The sequence below is a fragment of the Syngnathus typhle genome, linkage group LG3 (genome assembly GCF_033458585.1).
Source record: "Syngnathus typhle isolate RoL2023-S1 ecotype Sweden linkage group LG3, RoL_Styp_1.0, whole genome shotgun sequence".
Classification (NCBI taxonomy): Eukaryota; Metazoa; Chordata; class Actinopteri; order Syngnathiformes; family Syngnathidae; genus Syngnathus; species Syngnathus typhle.
In genome coordinates, this window is record NC_083740.1 from 19,955,314 (window position 1) to 19,975,156 (window position 19,843).

The 19,843-nt window shown below is 46.4% G+C and overlaps 1 protein-coding gene and 4 non-coding genes across 6 annotated transcripts in view; 4 read left to right on the forward strand and 1 right to left on the reverse strand.

Moving 5' to 3' along the window:
- The window catches only part of LOC133151487 (VPS10 domain-containing receptor SorCS1), a 214,455-nt gene that overhangs the window by 37,737 nt on the left and 156,875 nt on the right, over window positions 1-19,843 (reverse strand). For both annotated transcript variants that reach the window (XR_009713916.1, XM_061274566.1), the window contains exons 19-20: window positions 16,089-16,275; window positions 15,682-15,815 (exon numbers count right to left, since the gene is read on the reverse strand). Coding sequence is in view for 1 of the 2 variants with exons in the window: in XM_061274566.1 (XP_061130550.1) it covers window positions 15,682-15,815; window positions 16,089-16,275 (321 nt within the window). In the remaining variant the exon portion in view is untranslated. The remainder of the gene's footprint in view (window positions 1-15,681; window positions 15,816-16,088; window positions 16,276-19,843) is intronic.
- trnad-guc (transfer RNA aspartic acid (anticodon GUC)) lies at window positions 557-628 on the forward strand. Its single transcript has one exon. It is a non-coding gene; the product is annotated as a tRNA-Asp (tRNA).
- On the forward strand, window positions 1,438-1,509 carry trnad-guc (transfer RNA aspartic acid (anticodon GUC)). Its single transcript has one exon. It is a non-coding gene; the product is annotated as a tRNA-Asp (tRNA).
- Window positions 2,319-2,390, forward strand: trnad-guc (transfer RNA aspartic acid (anticodon GUC)). The gene has a single exon. It is a non-coding gene; the product is annotated as a tRNA-Asp (tRNA).
- trnad-guc (transfer RNA aspartic acid (anticodon GUC)) lies at window positions 14,012-14,083 on the forward strand. The gene has a single exon. It is a non-coding gene; the product is annotated as a tRNA-Asp (tRNA).

The window sequence follows — 19,843 nt, forward strand, 5'->3', positions numbered from 1 at the left end:
ATGAAGGAGCATATCATCTTCAAGATACTCCTTCTCACCTTCGAAGCACTTCACCACCTGGCTCCCACTTACCTATCCGACCTCCTTGTCCCCTACTGCCCCAACCGTCCCCTCCGATCCTCCAATACTTCACGTCTGACAGTCCCAAAATCCAAACTCAAATCCTTCGGTGACAGAGCCTTCTCCTGCACATCACCCCGACTCTGGAACTCTCTCCCCCAGTCTGTCTGTGACTCACCCACACTCCCCATATTGAAGTCCCGTCTAAAAACTTACCTCTTCTCCCAAGCGTATGACCTCCCCTACCCATAACTGGTTTCCTCTTCTTAAGTTTAGTCTGGCCCGGCCACCAGATGCTCGCCTTCGAGCCCCGCCTCCAGGCCTGGCTCCAGAGGGGGGCCCCGGTGACCCGCGTCCGGGCGAGGGAAAACGAGATCCATTTTTTTTATTCGTCATAAGGGGCTAGTGTGCTTTCATGCTTCTGGTTATCAAATTCAAGCGAATCAGTGGTTCTTAACCTACCACTACACGGCCGGTTCTAGTTAATTAAATGTGTTCCTCGTTAGTATAGTGGACAGTATCTCCGCCTGTCACGCGGAAGACCGGGGTTCGATTCCCCGACGGGGAGTTACTTTGTTTATGGGAACTATTGTTGGGTATGCTGTCTACCGAATGGTGTTAACCTGTGTTTGCAGTAGTTATGTAACTGCAGTGGTTTTTGTGTGACAGTTTGTGTTAACTGCAGGCACCCCAGTAACTAAATTATAACTCACTCACTCCAGAGACTTCAACTAGTCCAAAACTCCGCTGCCCGCCTCCTTACCCACACCCGCTCCCGTGAACACATCACTCCTGTTCTCCACTCTCTTCACTGGCTCCCCATGAAGGAGCATATCATCTTCAAGATACTCCTTCTCACCTTCGAAGCACTTCACCACCTGGCTCCCACTTACCTATCCGACCTCCTTGTCCCCTACTGCCCCAACCGTCCCCTCCGATCCTCCAATACTTCACGTCTGACAGTCCCAAAATCCAAACTCAAATCCTTCGGTGACAGAGCCTTCTCCTGCACATCACCCCGACTCTGGAACTCTCTCCCCCAGTCTGTCTGTGACTCACCCACACTCCCCATATTGAAGTCCCGTCTAAAAACTTACCTCTTCTCCCAAGCGTATGACCTCCCCTACCCATAACTGGTTTCCTCTTCTTAAGTTTAGTCTGGCCCGGCCACCAGATGCTCGCCTTCGAGCCCCGCCTCCAGGCCTGGCTCCAGAGGGGGGCCCCGGTGACCCGCGTCCGGGCGAGGGAAAACGAGATCCATTTTTTTTATTCGTCATAAGGGGCTAGTGTGCTTTCATGCTTCTGGTTATCAAATTCAAGCGAATCAGTGGTTCTTAACCTACCACTACACGGCCGGTTCTAGTTAATTAAATGTGTTCCTCGTTAGTATAGTGGACAGTATCTCCGCCTGTCACGCGGAAGACCGGGGTTCGATTCCCCGACGGGGAGTTACTTTGTTTATGGGAACTATTGTTGGGTATGCTGTCTACCGAATGGTGTTAACCTGTGTTTGCAGTAGTTATGTAACTGCAGTGGTTTTTGTGTGACAGTTTGTGTTAACTGCAGGCACCCCAGTAACTAAATTATAACTCACTCACTCCAGAGACTTCAACTAGTCCAAAACTCCGCTGCCCGCCTCCTTACCCACACCCGCTCCCGTGAACACATCACTCCTGTTCTCCACTCTCTTCACTGGCTCCCCATGAAGGAGCATATCATCTTCAAGATACTCCTTCTCACCTTCGAAGCACTTCACCACCTGGCTCCCACTTACCTATCCGACCTCCTTGTCCCCTACTGCCCCAACCGTCCCCTCCGATCCTCCAATACTTCACGTCTGACAGTCCCAAAATCCAAACTCAAATCCTTCGGTGACAGAGCCTTCTCCTGCACATCACCCCGACTCTGGAACTCTCTCCCCCAGTCTGTCTGTGACTCACCCACACTCCCCATATTGAAGTCCCGTCTAAAAACTTACCTCTTCTCCCAAGCGTATGACCTCCCCTACCCATAACTGGTTTCCTCTTCTTAAGTTTAGTCTGGCCCGGCCACCAGATGCTCGCCTTCGAGCCCCGCCTCCAGGCCTGGCTCCAGAGGGGGGCCCCGGTGACCCGCGTCCGGGCGAGGGAAAACGAGATCCATTTTTTTTATTCGTCATAAGGGGCTAGTGTGCTTTCATGCTTCTGGTTATCAAATTCAAGCGAATCAGTGGTTCTTAACCTACCACTACACGGCCGGTTCTAGTTAATTAAATGTGTTCCTCGTTAGTATAGTGGACAGTATCTCCGCCTGTCACGCGGAAGACCGGGGTTCGATTCCCCGACGGGGAGTTATTTTGTTTATGGGAACTATTGTTGGGTATGCTGTCTACCGAATGGTGTTAACCTGTGTTTGCAGTAGTTATGTAACTGCAGTGGTTTTTGTGTGACAGTTTGTGTTAACTGCAGGCACCCCAGTAACTAAATTATAACTCACTCACTCCAGAGACTTCAACTAGTCCAAAACTCCGCTGCCCGCCTCCTTACCCACACCCGCTCCCGTGAACACATCACTCCTGTTCTCCACTCTCTTCACTGGCTCCCCATGAAGGAGCATATCATCTTCAAGATACTCCTTCTCACCTTCGAAGCACTTCACCACCTGGCTCCCACTTACCTATCCGACCTCCTTGTCCCCTACTGCCCCAACCGTCCCCTCCGATCCTCCAATACTTCACGTCTGACAGTCCCAAAATCCAAACTCAAATACTTCGGTGACAGAGCCTTCTCCTGCACATCACCCCGACTCTGGAACTCTCTCCCCCAGTCTGTCTGTGACTCACCCACACTCCCCATATTGAAGTCCCGTCTAAAAACTTACCTCTTCTCCCAAGCGTATGACCTCCCCTACCCATAACTGGTTTCCTCTTCTTAAGTTTATCCGATTGTTTCCTCCCCGTCCCCCCCCCTCATGTATGTCTTTGCCTTGTTCCCTGTAAGCGTCTTTGGGTTCTTGAAAAGCGCTATACAAATTTAATGAATTATTATTATTATTATTATTATTATTTATTTTATTCATCATAAAGGGCTAGTGTGCTTTCATGCTTGTGGTTATCAAATACAAGCGCATGTGAAAATGCTATATAATTAAAGATCATGTTGGCACATCTGTTAAAAACAAACATCTAAATCAGTGGTTCTTAACCTACCACTACGCGGCCGGTTCTAGTGACAAGTGACAAAAGACCCTCTGTCAGGGTTTTCCAAAACTATCTTGATCATATGATTATGTTGGAATGTATGTAACCAGTAATGAATAACCTTGGTAGATTAGTTTTATGCTTATGTTGGTGTGTAACCAGTAATAAATAACCTAGCTTGTTCCATCCTACACAATGTCGTAAAACATCCCCTGCCCTGCTAATCTAGAGGTCAAGGGCCTTTTTTACTTTTCTATTCAGTCCACTGTCACCCCCACCCTTTTTCTCCTAATAAAGATGGTCTTGTGGGAAGCGAGAGTCAGACGTCATTCGATCATTGCTGTACGCACAGTGACGAATGGACTCTCCGCCTGCAGGTGCCCAAAACGACTAACTTGTCTCCGAGTGGTTCTTGCAAAATAAGTTAGAGTGAGCACCACCCTAACATTTTGGTGCCGAAACCCGGGACCCTCATACCCGCCATCTGACTGACGGAGGAAGACGTGCTGCATTGTCGACAAGCCAGCGTCCATTAGGAGGACCTGGAAAAGAAAGTCCTGGGAAGAGAACTTCTTCGCTGGGCCAGCATCTTAAGTCTGCCTTCGTCTGACAGAGGTGGTTGACGGGACCCGGAAATGCAACGAACCAGGGGTCAAGTGAGTTAAAGCCCTAAAGTTGTGTGATTGTGTTGTTGTGAAACGCGTAAAAGTGCACAGGAATAAAAATAGGCAAGACAGAGGATAAGAAGTCTTGTGGAAGGAGGGGGTGTTGTAGAGTCCCCCTCTGGATGAAGTGGCTCTTCTGGAGCAGTGGTTTTCAAAATATTTTGTCAAATCTCACGTACCTCCGTGTACCCTGATTTGACAACCACTGTTCTAAGGGGACAACTTCGCGTTGGCAGGGCTGGGTAACTGGACGGTTGTCTTTAGTTCCCAGGGAAGGAAGGGGTGTTGTAGAGTCCCCTCTCCGGATGAAGCAGCTCTTTTTATTTTTTTAAAAAGAGGACTTCGCGTTGGCAGGGCTGGGTAACTGGACGGTTGTCTTTAGTTCCCAGGGAAGGAAGGGGTGTTGTAGAGTCCCCTATCCGGATGAAGCAGCTCTTTTATTTTTAAAAGAGGACTTCGCGTTGGCAGGGATAAGAAATTTGTGTGGTTGAGAAAGTGTGACTGGTAGGATAAATTGACTAAATAGCAGTTCTAGCATTGATCCACGGAAATAATACAGGCTAGTAATTGTTCAAAGGTCAATTTAAACTTGCATTGAGGATCCTCAAAGAAAAAAAAAAATTAATAATAATAATAATAATAATAATAATTGTATAAACCTAAAATACCAAATTAAGATGGGAAATAAAAACGATAAATCTCTAGCTCTTGAAGGAGATGAGTTCATGGCGAGTAGATTTCTTGATTGTATGTAATACATGCTGAAGTGGAAAAAGAAAAGAGAGAGAGTTGAATTGTGCTAGACTGTGGTTGAAAGCTTCACAAGAGAGAAGAGAATAAATCCAAAAGACAGAAAGTTGAAAAGTGCTGCGACCATGTTTGTCAGGCCGGAAGACAATGAGGCCACAGTGCGCAGGCGCACTGTCCCGGCCACGGCTCCAGCCGCAGCTCAAGCAGGAGAGCAAGAGAGGCATTCCGCTCGTGTGCAAAACTTGTATACAACAACTATGCAGTGGGGCAGGCATGCTGAAAAAGTTATCCAAAAAGGCAAATGTTCTGATGTATTTCATCTAGATGATGATAATGATCTAAATGAAGATACAACGATCTTCTCCCAAAGTTCCCAAAGGGGAGAGGAAGAGAGAGAGACCAACAAGGCTGAAGGCCACCATATAATTCAAAACCCCCATCAGATTCTGACAACTGTTGGAACTGTGGGAAACGTGGACACTGGTCAAGAGAGTGTTTTAGAAAAAGAAAAACGGTGCCAGTCAAGGGGCAGAGGAAGAGGCAGAGGAAAAGTCACATTTACAGCATGACAAGCTTCCTCTCCTTTGACCCCTCATGCTAATACAGAGAAAGAAAGAATAGATGCCCATATGACAGCAAAACATGTCATTGTCAGATTATTGGAACATTTTTTGGATTATTAGAGCTCTTGTCCATGCAAGAAGTATGACAATGCTGTTTGTATGCCCAATGACAAATGACCAGAGATCAAATTGTGTGTGTACACTAAAGTTAGAATTTGCAAATCAAGTGGTAAATGAATGCAACTTGAAGATAAATAAAAAAAAAAAAATTAGAATGTACTGTCCTTGTGTGCGTGGGAGGGACTAGCTCATGATCGACCACAGGAAATGGCCAGCCTGTGACGAATCATTGGTGCTGGGACCTGCCCTACGCGCGCGAGAGCTGTGCATGTGTGTTAAAATGATGAAAATTGGCTAAACTTTCAGTGTGAAGAAATTTGTTAGACTGTGGTCTATCCAATTTGCACCGCAGAACAGAAACGATTTGGAAAGATAAAAATGAGAGGAAAAGAGAAAAATGTGTTTGCGAGCAGAAATTTATCCACACTAGTGCATGTTAAGTGTTGAGCCCTCATGAGAAATTTGAAAAAGAAACGACAGAACATGCTTTCAGGAATTGGAAGAAGCAAAATTGTGAATTTAAGACATTGCAATGCTACATTTAATAGGAATAATTGATTGATGGTGTTATAAAATTATATGCGAGCTAAATCGGAGAAATTGAGTTCTTTAAATTTAAAAACAAACGAAAAATTCAGATTAATTTGCCAGTAGTTTTTATGAGTTGAGTTTTTTTTTTGGATTGGTGGATTGTTCTATCAGGAACCTTGAGTTGAAAATGGTATATGGATGTTGTGTGGTGAGCTTGGATGAATTGAGACCAATGTGATGGTAAGACTCCTTTTTGGAGACTGTGTGTGAGATGCAAATGAGCATTGATGAATGATTGCCTTGAATGATAGGAAAATACAGGTTGAATGGTTGAAGCTGTTGGCGACTACTATGGAAAATTAGTAGAGCGACTTTGCTGAAAGAGTGGTTTTGAGTAAGTTGAATGCTAAAATGAAAAACATAGCTTTTGGATTAATGATTAACTAGAGAAAAAACTGGAGAACCAGTAACACATGCAGAAGATGTGTGAACTGGGAAATTGAGAAGCGTTTTGAAAAGAAAGTCAAATTAAATGATGGAATCATATGTAGTAAAGAACACGTTCTCCCAAAACGTTTGTCAAGGTGTGAGGCATGGGCGTTGTCAAGGAGGGAGTGAATAGGACAGATAGTGGAAGATAGTAATAATACAAACCTTTACGACATATGGATTTTCCAATACATTTAGTGTCATACTGTGGTAAAATTCTATTCTGGTATCATGCAATGTATATCTCACTAGTAAGCCTAAGTGTGACCGGGTCATGTTTCGGGTCAGGTTCGTGCGGGATTGTTTGGGCCTTGGTCCATGATCTCATTGGCACGAGACATCTGGTTTCCATTAACAACTGACAAGATATGCACCCGAGTGAGGAAAGGGAGGCTAACTCATAAATAATGAGGAGATATTGGGAGTAATCTGTTGGTCCTTTCTTTAAGACCCTTCCTGGTGCAGATAGGTTAGCAACAAGAGAGATTTAGAGGTTCAACAGAAAGACAGTTAAAAGAAAACAACATTATTAATTTGGATAGTTGCGGGCTAACAGGAGCATGAGAAAGAAGAGCTAAGAAGCGGGATCCAATTTGATCAGGGAGATTGGAAATTCACAACACCATATCCTAAGTCACATTTTTGAGCAAGCATGACACAGGTAATAACGTTTGAGAGGTCAAGACATAGATCAGGGCTAGATGTGGAACGCAGACCTCGTTGAGTTAATTTTAAATAATGATACCGAAGACAATGTACTGTCTCATTAAATAGGAACTATAGACGAAACGTAGCTCGATAATAGGATGAGTTGCAGGACTTACAATATAAAGACGAGATCGCTGTTACTAGGAGAATTTGAAGTTTGGTAAACAAACGTTACTAGCGAACTGATGGCAGCAGCTACATTTGGTTACAAGTTTGATGTCCCAGTCTGTCACTCTCAGTGCCAGGATCCCTGAAAACTCGATCCCGAGACTCTGCCTGCAACCATGGACGTCTACAAAACGGTGCCTGGCTTTGAGGCACCTTTGACCTTTGGCAAGGACAAAGAAAGACTGTTGTTGTACTTGTAGGGGGGCAAGTACACTCTGGAAGAAAGACGACATCCTCGGGGACGAAAAAAGACAGTGAGAAGTGGAGGAACTCACAATGTTGAAGAAAAAATGGACATTTGAACAATGGACTCATTCGAGAGTGATGGATGTGTTGACTCTGAAGCAACAACAAAAGAACACCATCTTGAGAGGGTGAGGTGCGGCAAAAGATATGGACTTGAAATGTCCAACGACCAAATCGCACTCCGTGCTGTGGCGGTGCTGAAACTTCGTGGGGCTTGGGGTAAAGTGGAAAGGAGCTTCATTGTGCACTGGGTTTGACAGAACTGAGGAGATTTGATAAAAAATTGAATAATGCGTAGAGCTACAGAGTAACGCATCATAATCGGAGACTGAACAGATTTGGATAGGACAAATAGGCTAAAACGGAGAGAAACAAGAGCGAGATCTGATGTTTTGGCTCATCAGGCATAAGAAGTAGAAATTGAGTTAGATACATTTTAGAATAGGACACTTGGACTAAAGTGAATTCAGTCAAGAGGAAGCTAGGTTGCTCAATGTACCTACTCAATAAAATAGTAAGTTCGTTGCACCACAGTGGAGTTTGGGTGGTCAAAAAGTTGGATACGTTCAATTTTTGACTTTCACACAATCATGCATAGGAGTCGCACAAGGCGACAGTTAACAAGACAATGACTGCAATAGGGATCGGTTACGACTGCACCGACATGGAAAAGTAGAAGCAAGGGAGTTGAGTAAGGGATTATATGCAGAACAGTCCGCTATACAGTTACCAATAGGAGGTTCTATCAAAAGAAGCTACATGAGAGATGTATAGAATCCCTTTGTCTGTGTTCTGTGTTTGTGCGTAATCTCTGTAAAGTTGTGTCAGGCTGTTGTCGTTTGTCTGAGCCTTGGGTGCGCGCTCGGTGTGTGTGTGAACGTGTTAGGAAGAAGACGGCATGGATAAGGGAATCTCCTTTAAGACAGGAGGCAATAAATGGGAAAGCCCCTGTCATGAACGGTCTTTGGTTAGGAGGAATCATTAGGAAGTGCTCAAACTCTTCTTTCAAACACTCCTATCTGCCTCGTTAAAAAGGGCATTACAATTGACTACAAGAGTTGCAAAAAGCAGATGAAGAACATAGGTAGCATGATCAGGGCCCTCAGGCTGAAGGATGTGTCAAATGCAAATTTACTGCCGCCTGATCTTTCCTCCTCACAGGTCGACAACCCCATCAATCCAGGAGACTGGGTCTACATCAAGGTCATCAAAAGAAAGAACTGGGCCAGCCATGGTGGGAGGGACCATTCCAAGTCTTGCTGACTATCCCCCTCCGCAGTGAAGATCGCTGAACGACCCAGCTGGATTCACCTTAGCCACTGCAAGCTACGAGGAGTGCTGGACCCCTCATTTCGGGACGGTGGCAAAGTCTGCGAACAACGATCCCAACTCCGCTAGGCGGGGGGATGTCTCGGTGTTCCAGTCATCTTGGTAGCAACGGGGCTCCACATGCCAGGTGGATCCTCTGCTGCGTTGTGGTTGGAGCATGCTATGGTCTATGGACACATCTGAACAGACCAAGTGATAATGTTGACCGTGGGAAACGATGGTCACACGATGAGAACTTTGAGGACTGGTCATGAGACCCCAGAAACCCATACGAAACCAACGCTTGGTACTGGTATGTGAAGGTCGCTGTGAGAGCGCACACACAGGAGGGATGTTATCTGTGTTTCCAAAAACTCCCCTTGCTCCACACAAGTTCACTTGGAGGCCAGAGCAATGAATGTCACTGAAGCGAAATGTATGGCATCCATGGGAGGAGATTGATATCAACACCGTACTGTCAGTCAGTGACGCTACCTCTACCGCCCTGGACTCGCAGGAATGAATCTGTGATCAAACTATTTTGGATTAATCCCAATGTGACTGTTGGAGGACGACAGATGCCACAAGTGGCCTAAACCAGGACGCTACCTGGAATGAACTACACGTGTTTCATCCAAGAAAACAAGACCCACGGATGCATCCACGACAACTGCTCTCCAGGAGGGAACTGGATGGGAGCTTTGGACATCACCGCTGTGTGCCAGGATGGGAGAGCCATTTCAAGGTGTAAGGGCTCTCCTGCCAACATGGCTGTACCATTGGACGGGTCCTACTTCATTCGGAACGGATCGTGACTTTATTTATATTTTCTTATTGATAGCATTCTGGTCGCCTAAGGCAGAGGGACCGTGTGAGACTTTTCCTGCGTATTAACATCGGCCAGCAGGTTTTTAGACCACACAATAAGTTTAATCTGGAGTATTGAGGAAAGTCCTCATCTTCACTGGAAGTTGTTGCTATCATTGTTTGTTGTTTTTGTCATGTTTCACCCTACACGCTCCCCAGCCCATTCGCTGTCATCTCAGTTTTTTTTATTGATTTTTTTATTATTGTTTTTACTATTCTTCTTTATATTTTCTTACTTATGTTTTATTGATCTGGTTCACATAATCGTATGATAAAACAGGAGGGAGATGTCAGGGTTTTCCAAAACTATCTTGATCATATGATTATGTTGGAATGTATGTAACCAGTAATGAATAACCTTGGTAGATTAGTTTTATGCTTATGTTGGTGTGTAACCAGTAATAAATAACCTAGCTTGTTCCATCCTACACAATGTCGTAAAACATCCCCTGCCCTGCTAATCTAGAGGTCAAGGGCCTTTTTTACTTTTCTATTCAGTCCACTGTCACCCCCACCCTTTTTCTCCTAATAAAGATGGTCTTGTGGGAAGCGAGAGTCAGACGTCATTCGATCATTGCTGTACGCACAGTGACGAATGGACTCTCCGCCTGCAGGTGCCCAAAACGACTAACTTGTCTCCGAGTGGTTCTTGCAAAATAAGTTAGAGTGAGCACCACCCTAACACCCTCTTTGCAAAATGTGTTCCTCCTTAGTATAGTGGACAGTATCTCCGCCTGTCACGTGGAAGACCAGGGTTCGATACCCCGACGGGGAGTTACTTTGTTTATGTGAACTAGCGTTGGGTATGGTGTTAACCTGTGTTTGCAGTTGTTATTATGTAACTGCAGTGGTTTTTGTGTGACAGTTTGTGTTAACTGCAGGCACCCCAGTAACTAAATTATAAATTAATTAGTTTGCTCATTTGTTACTCCATATTCGCAACAGAAATGGTGCCTCAACGGAATTGAAGTGAACTATGACGTTGGTAGATTTGGAGTTTGGAGAGCACACCGCACAGAGCTGGTTGAAACATCACAAATATACGTATCTGCAACTATCATAATTGTATGGGCTTTTCATAAAAAAATCTGAATATGTTTACAGCTCCGATCTATTTTAGCTTTTTAAACCGACGGCTTGGGTGACCCTACCAGGAGTGGGTCATGGAGATGCACAAAGTGCTTCACCACGATAAGGTGGTGTTCCCGTCGAGACACACACAGACACGCACGCACGCACGCTCGCGTTGTAGCAAACAGGCCGCTAAGGTGCACTTTGTCCATATGTAATTAACATTAACGAGGGGCTTACTCTGGAGTTGAGATGTAACGTTGGGTTACAAATTTGGTTTTGTAGCAAAATTGTGCAAATTGCCTTCAAGATTGATTGAAGATTGGGGTGGAAAGAATCGCTATACATTTGATGTATTAAAAAAAATTGTAACAAAAAAGGTGTAACCAAAATGTGTTTCATTTCATCAATACCGTTAGCCTCACATGGAGTGAATAATGTGTCTTTAAAAAAAGCAGGTGGTGTGGTATTAAATTAGAACTTTGAGATTTCTCTGAAATCTAAAGTGCGATATACTAACTACTATTACTACTACTACTACTACTACTACTACTTCTACTACTACTACTACTACTAGAAAACAGGGACAAATGTTTGCAATCTAACAGAGTGATACACATTTAATTTCCAACTACACATTTAGTTACCTGTAATATTTCAATTTAATTAAAGCCACAGTGGCAATATCTTGCTGATCAATTGCCCTTTCATGCTTCTGCATCCATCCATCCATCCATCCATCCATCCATCCATCCATCCATCCATCCATCCATCCATCCATCCATCCATCCATCCATCCATCCATCCATCCATCCATCCATCCATCCATCCATCCATCGGGGGCGGCAGCTTCAGGAGGGACTCCCAGACTTCTCTCTCCCCAGCCACTTCATCCAGCTCATCCCGGGGGATCCCATGGCGTTCCCAGGCCATCTGAGAGACATAGTCTCTCCAGCGCGTCCTGGGTCGTCCCCGGGGTCTCCTATCGGAAATGCGGACCAAACTCTGGCATCGGTGATACAGGGACCAAACCGCCTTTATCAGTTGGCTCGGTACCCCGTACTCCTGAAGCACCCCCCACAGAACCTCTCGAGGGACACGGTCGAACGCCTTCTCCAAGTCCACAAAACACATGTGGACTGGTTGGGCGAACTCCCATTCACCCTCGAAGATCCTGCTGAGGATGAAGAGCTGGTCCACTGTTCCACGGCCAGGACGAAAGCCACACTGCTCCTCTTGAATCCGAGGTTCGACCTCCTGACGGACCCTCCTCTCCAGCACCCCTGAATAGACCTTACCAGGGAGGCTGAGGAGTGTAATTCCCCTGTAATTGGAACACACCCTCCGGTCCCCCTTCTTTAAGAGGGGAACCACCACCCCAGTCTGCTAATCCAAAGTCACTGTCCCCGATGTCCGCGCAATGTTGTAGAGGGTTGTCAGCCATGACAGCCCCACAACATCCAGAGCCTTTAAGAACTCTGGGCGGATCTCATCCACCCCCGGGGCCTTGCCACCGAGGAGTTTTTTAACTACCTCAGTGACTTCGACCCCAGAGATTGGAGAGTCCGCCTCAAAGTCCCCAGGCCCTGCTTCCACAATGGAAGGCGACACACGACGTCCCGAGTCGAGGTCACCAGCACGCCATCCCCACTGTAAACAGTGTTGACGTTGCACTGCTTCCCCCTCCTGAGACGCCGGATGGTGGACCAGAATTTCCTCAAAGCTGTCCGGAAGTCATTCTCCATGGCCTCGCCAAACTCCTCCCACCCCCGGGTTTTTGCCTCAGCAACCGCCGAAGCCGCGTTCCGCTTGGCCATCCGGTACCTGTCAGCTGCCTCCGGAGTCCCGCAGGCCAAAACGGCCCGATAGGACTCCTTCTTCAGCTTGATGGCATCCCTTACCGCCGGTGTCCACCAGCGGCTTTGGGGATTGCCGCCACGACAGGCACCAATGACCTTACGGCCACAGCTCCGGTCGGCCGCCTCAACAATGGAGGCGTGGAACAAGGTCCACTCGGATTCAATGTCCCCCACCTCCCCCGGGACGTGGGAAAAGCTCTGCCGGAGGTGGGAGTTGAAGCTCTTTCTGACAGGGGATTCTGCCAGACGTTCCCAGCCGACCCTCACAGAGGGTTTGGGTCTGCCAGGTCGGACGGGCATCTTCCCCCACCATCGGAGCCAACCCACCACCAGACTACAAAGTCGATCATCAAACTGCGGCCTAGGGTGTCCTGGTGCCAAGTGCACACATGGGCACCCTTATGTTTGAACATGGTGTTCATTATAGAAAATCCGTGTCGAGCACAGAAGTCCAATAATAGAACACCGCTCGGATTCAGATCGGAGGGGCCGTTCCTCCCAATCACGCCCTTCCAGGTCTCACTGTCATTGCCCACGTGAGCATTGAAGTCACCCAGTAGAACGATGGAGTCCCCAGAAGGAGCGCTCTCCAGCACTTCCTCCAGGGACCCCAAGAAGGGTGGGTACTCTGAGGTGCCGTTTGGTGCATAGACACAAACAAGAGTCAGGACTCGTCCCCTCACCCGAAGGCGAAGGGAGGCTACCCTCTCATTCACCGGGGTAAACCCCAATGTGCAGGCGCCCAGCCGGGGGGGCAATAAGTATACCCACACCTGCTCGACGCCTCTCACCGTGGGCAACTCCAGAGTGGAAGAGTATCCAGCCCTTCTCGAGAGGGCTTGTACCGGAACCCAAACTGTGCGTGGAGGCAAGTCCGACTATGTCTAGTTGGAACTTTTCTGCCTCGCACACCAGCTCGGGCTCCTTTCCAGCCAGAGAGGTGACATTCCATGTCCCAAGAGCCGGCTTCTGCAGCCGGGGATCAGACCGCCAAGGTCCCTGCCTTTGGCTGCCGCCCAGCATACACTGCACCCGACCCCTTTGGCCCCTCCCACAGGTGGTGAGCCCATGGGAAGGGAGACCCACGTTTTCTTTTCGGGCTGGGACCGGCCGGACGCCGTGGGCGAAGTCCCGGCCACCAGATGCTCGCCTTCGAGCCCCGCCTCCAGGCCTGGCTCCAGAGGGGGGCCCCGGTCACCCGCGTCCGGGCGAGGGAAAACGAGATCCATTTATTTTATTCATCATAAGGGGCTAGTGTGCTTTCATGCTTCTGGTTATCAAATTCAAGCGCATGTGAAAATGCTATATAATTAAAGATCATGTTGGCACGTCTGTTAAAAACAAACATCTAAATCAGTGGTTCTTAACCTGAGACTACGCGGCCGGTTCTAGTGACAAGTCACAAAAGACCCTCTTTGCTAAATGTGTTCCTCGTTAGTATAGTGGACAGTATCTCTGCCTGTCACGCGGAAGACCGGGGTTCGATTCCCCGACGGGGAGTTCTTTTGTTTAAGTGAACTAGCGTTGGGTATGCTGTCTACCAAATGGTGTTAACCTGTGTTTGCAGTAGTTATTATGTAATTGCAGTGGTTTTTGTGTGACAGTTTGTGTTAACTGCAGGCACCCCAGTAACTAAATTATAACTCAATTATTTAATTAGTTTGCTCATTTGTTACACCATATTCGCAACAGAAATGGTGCACACACACAACACACTCTCAATCACGCACTCACACACAAAATCCTTTTTGTGACAAAAAATGTTCCGAATTTTTTTTTTACATTTCCTACCATAACTGATGACCTATGCACCTCAATTAATTTTCTTAAATAAATCTTTTGAACAAAGAAGTAAAAAAAAATCTAATAAATAAAACAAACAATAAACAAAGAAATAATAAACACAACAGAGGTGCCAACCAATAAAAACTCACTTCTTCAAAAGATTTATCTGAACTGTCATTTTTTATTAATTCTGTCAGGAATGTTAGAGCAGGACTCCGTGAGTGTGTTTTTTGGATTTGATCATATGACCTTTGTGAGTGAGCCATAATTGGTCATTGGCAAAGCTTTGAGCAACTGTGATGTCAATTCGGCAAGTGGCAAAAAGGCTGCTCCATGAGATGAATAGGAATTGGTGGATTTTGTTGAAAGAAGTTATGAACACAATTGGTGACAAAGGGAAACTTTGGCTGAGTCCAAACCTGGAAATGAATCTTACTGACTGCTGGCAATGTAATTGCACTAAACAAATGAGATGGAACAAGTAAACCATTATGCTGCAAAATATTATAGTATATGATCAGAGGATTCAGTACAGACATTGAAACTGACTGTAGGTACTAGGGGTGTAACGATTCATCGATACACATCGATTAATCGATATAATGCTCTACAATTTATTGGCATCGATGCTAAACGTAAACATCGATTTATATCGCCGTGTTTGATTTCGGACATTAGACGCAACTTTATTTTGAAATCCAGTTCATTGTTGCTTGCTTCCTCTTTCCGGGAGCAGTGCGCGGCGTTGTTGCGTTGTGAGCAGAGCAGGCACGTGAAAGGGGAGTCGACAACTAGTACGCGGCTCCTGGGCTGGTGCTATGGCTAGTATCCAAAGAGACGAGGAAATTTGCTCCCCTTTAGGCTTCCAGTCATTCGTTTGGAAGCACTTTGGATTCCAAAGAAAAAATGGCTCAACGGACAAGACACGTGCAGTTTGTAAATTCTGCCATGCGGTGATCAAATATTCAGGGAGCACAAATCTCGCCGCACATTTAAAGAAAAAACATGACATCAAAGTTCAGTGTTAAAGTAAGCACTTTGTATACTACAATACTCTTGTAATTTCCTAAATAAAGAGTTTGCAGTACCTTGTTGATTTTGTGTATGAATTGTTATAAATCAGGATATTGTTCTATATTTCTTATTAAAAAAAATATATATATAGATCGTAGAGCACTATATCGTGATATATCGTGAATGAATCGCAGCAGGCTTTAAGATATCGGCAAATATCGTATCGTAGTTCTTTGTATCGATATGATATCGTATCGGGACAAAACCCGCGATTTAAACCCCTAGTAGGTACACATTACCTCAGTGCTATTTCCAATCCACCAGATATACGTAACTGTTCCCACTTGGTTAGGCCACAGAATCGCTGTGAGGTTCACTTCCTTGTTCTTCACAGCTACAAAGGGAGCTGAGAGATGGATGGATTCCAGCGGACCTACTCAAAAACAAAAATAATTGTACATAAATAGATTAATTTTAGTCCAGATTTTTTTTAAATAAATATGTTGGTCAGTTCTGAGAATTATGTCTGTATTATTTATGATCAGCAGCATCCTTAGCCTGTGGTCTACCAGTGTGGATTTTCAGAATAGGTAGGTATTTTAAAGCATAAAGTAATATATTCAGTAGTTATTTTAAAAAATAAAAACTCGAGAGAAATTTAATTTACACACTTGTCAATATAAATATAAAATTCTGGATATCTCACAGATTATGTGTAGATAGAGAACCGCAGTCTCTGTTCCGAGTCTATTTTTTCCTGCTGCAGTCACCCGGTAGATCCCCACATTTTTGTAGATGTGTTTGATCCCATCCTCAATGGAGCTCAGATTGGAATATGTCAAAGCGTGACCATCTCCAAAGTCCAATGTGACGCTTGTTCGTGTAGCATCACCCTGGAAAGGAGACAAGAGACCCAAAGGTGTGTTCTGCAGTGTACAAAATTATACGCCATTTTAAGTATGATGTACAATTTTCTATGAGGTGATTGGTAGTTACCAAACATACCCAAAATGTTGGGGCAAGCCAAATTCTTGATTTTTTTTATCTTAATCACAATAATGCATCAGATTTATGTAGCACTTCCTGAGCACGACGTTAAACTGCTACCAAAGACTGACTCTCGGCAGGAAGCGCTGAGGAAACCCTCAGAGGTTCAACGGGCCGATCGGCGACACCAGCAAGCTTTGTGGAGCGCTGCGGGCTGGATGCATCACTCCATCCACTGCACCCAGCTCCATCTCCAGCCGTCTTGACTCTGTCTTACCACTGGATACAGGTGGACTCGGGCGAGAGAGTGAGGTTGGTGCTGCGCAACCCACCCTCACTTAAATCCAATACACCGCGCAAGTCATAACTTTACACACACAGGCACACGCACACGCACACACGCACACACACACTCCCCGCAATTGCTCCCCTTGCAAGTCAAGCGGCGTCGGGCAAGTGGCGAAGTGACTGGTGTGGACTTCACTGGAAGCTATAGTCACAAACTCGCACCCAGGCGGCTCGGGCCATAGGGTCGTTGTCCAGTGAACCGAGGCAGCACTGGATTCCGGCAGCCCCCCGAGCGACTAGGCAGCCCTATTTAGGTTTGCACTGCCTAGCTCCTGGCATGAGGAACAGGCTAAGAAAGGTGCCTCAAAAATTGCCTGCCTCACCTCTTACTGGCCAGCTGGCCGCGGCAGGTAGGAGTCCCAATACCAGTGGTAAGAAACAAGGAAACAGGACAAAGGTGACACCAATCACCCTTGGCGCATCGAATGCGCGCACACTTCTCGATAGGGCTGACACCACATCAAGACCTGAGAGAAGAACTGCCCTGATCGCGAGAGAGCTGGACCGGTATGGCATCCAGATCGCTGCCCTCAGCGAGGCCCGTCCAGCTGGAGAGGGTCGGTTGACAGAAGCTGGTGCTGGCTATACATTCTTCTGGATCGGTCGCACTGAGGCAGAGAGACGCGACGCAGGAGTCGGCTTTGCCATCAAATCCAACTTGGTCAATAAGCTGGCTGCGCTTCTCAAAGGCGTCAACGACCGTCTGATGACACTGCGCCTGCCTCTCCCTGGCAAACACTTTGCCACACTCATCAGCGCCTATGCCCCCACGTTGACTAACCCAGACGATGTGAAGGAGAGGTTCTACGAGGACCTGACAGCCACGATCACCGCATTGCCTAGGGCAGATAAGCTCATCATTCTTGGCGACTTTAATGCCAGAGTCGGCACCGACCACAACTCCTGGGAAGGGGTCCTCGGCAAAAATGGGATGGGCAGCTGTAACAGCAATGGCCCCCTCCTGCTGGACACCTGTGCGGCACATGAGCTACTGATCACCAAATCAGTCTTCTGCCTGCCAAAGCACAACAGGGCCTCCTCGATGCACCCCCGCTCAAGACATTGGCATCTACTGGACTATGTCATCGTCAAGCAACGGGTCAGGATGTCAGGGTCACTAAGGCAGTGAGTGGTGCAGAGTGCTGGACTGACCACAGGCTCCTGGTATCAAAGCTGAACATCAAGATCCACCCTCCCAGAAGGCCTCAAGGTTCCAAACCCCCAAAGCGTTTGAACGTCTCCAGGCTCGCCAACGCCTCTGTGAAGCAATCCCTGGATGAAGAGCTCGCCAGTGAACTGCAAGACCTGAAACCTTCAGGGAACGTGGAGTTGGACTGGGCTGCATTCAGAGACACTGTTCACACACTGTTGCCTTCAAAGCAGTAGGACCTCCAGTCTGCAGGCAGCAGGACTGGTTTGACGAGAATTATGACCACATCAAAGATCTTCTCCAGGAAAAACATCGCCTACACAGAGCACACCTCAGTAATCCAACATCCTCTCAAAAACAGTCTGCCCTCAAGAACATCAAACCAACCACCCAGCGGGAGCTACGTCAAATGCAGGACAACCGGCTTAGCAGGAAGGCTGATGAGATCCAGTCCTATGCAGACCAGAATGACAGCAAGAACTTCTACAGCGCTCGCAAAGCCATCTACGGTCCCACCTCTTCAGGATCTTCCCCTCTCCTCAGCTCACATGGCAACACCCTGGTCACAGACAGAGAGAAGATCCACAAGCGCTGGGCTGAGCACTTCAACGGCATCCTCAACCGCCCCTCAGTCATCACTGATGAAGCTATTGCGCGCCTCCCTCAAGTGCCAGTCAACACTGCTCTTGATGAGCCACCAACTGAAGCTGAAGTCACCACGCTGTGGCCCTCTTACATTTAGTAAATTAAATAATTAATTAAATGTCTGCGTAGCGTCCTGTACTTTGCGCTATGCTTACTGTCTGCTGTACGCACACTGGCTCAGTTTTGCTCCTCTTATTTATTGGGTTACTTATTAGTTGTTCATCACTCATTTTAATTATTTATTTATTATTATTTAGTGTCTGGGCGGCTCGGTGGCGCACTGGGTAGCACGTCCGCCTCACAGTTAGGAGGGTGTGGGTTCGATTCCACATCCAGCCCTCCCTGTGTGGAGTTTGCATGTTCTCCCCGGGCCCGCGTGGGTTTTGTCCGGGCACTCCGGTTTCCTCCCACATCCCAAAAACATGCTTGGTAGGCCGATTGAAGACTCCAAATTGTCCCTAGGTATGAGTGTGAGTGCAAATGGTTGTTTGTCTCTGTGTGCCCTGCGATTGGCTGGCAACCGGTTCAGGGTGTCCCCCGCCTGCTGCCCGATGACGGCTGGGATAGGCTCCAGCACGCCCGCGACCCCCGTGGGGACTAAGCGGTTCAGAAAATGATGGATGGATTATTTAGTGTCTGTGCCTTCTTGTTTTTATATTGTGTCGTTTACTTGTATGTCTATTGTCCAATATGTCTCGTCACCGTGGGATAGAGAAAACGTAATTTCGGTTTCTTTGTGTGTCTTGACATGTGAAGGAATTGACAATAAAGCTGACTTTGACTTTGACTTTGATATAGTGCGAGGAATAGAAAGGAAAACACAATAGGTATTTTTCTGGACTTATCTAAGGCATTTGACACGGTCAATCACCATATTCTATTGCAAAAACTGTCTCATATTGGAATAGAAAATAATGCGCTTCTCTAGTTCAAGACAGACAACAGTTTGTATCCTACAATGGAACCAATTCTGCAATCCGGAGTGCCTCAAGGATCAATTCTTGGGCCTTTGTTATTTTTGATATACATTAATGACCTGTCACATGTCTCAGATAAACTGTCCAAAATTTTATCTGCAGACGACACAAATGTCCTGTACTCTCACAAAGATCTCAACACCATTATAAGGGTCTTAAATGAGGAACTTGGTAAACTGTCCATTTGGTTTTGGTGAAACAAATTATCACTTAATATTAAAAAAAAAAAAACTTCATATGTTTTGGTCTCAAATCTTATATATTTAACAAATCACCAGCAATATATATTGATAACATCGCTATTACTAACGTGTGTTCTACACGATTCCTTGGCATTATGATTGATGGATCATT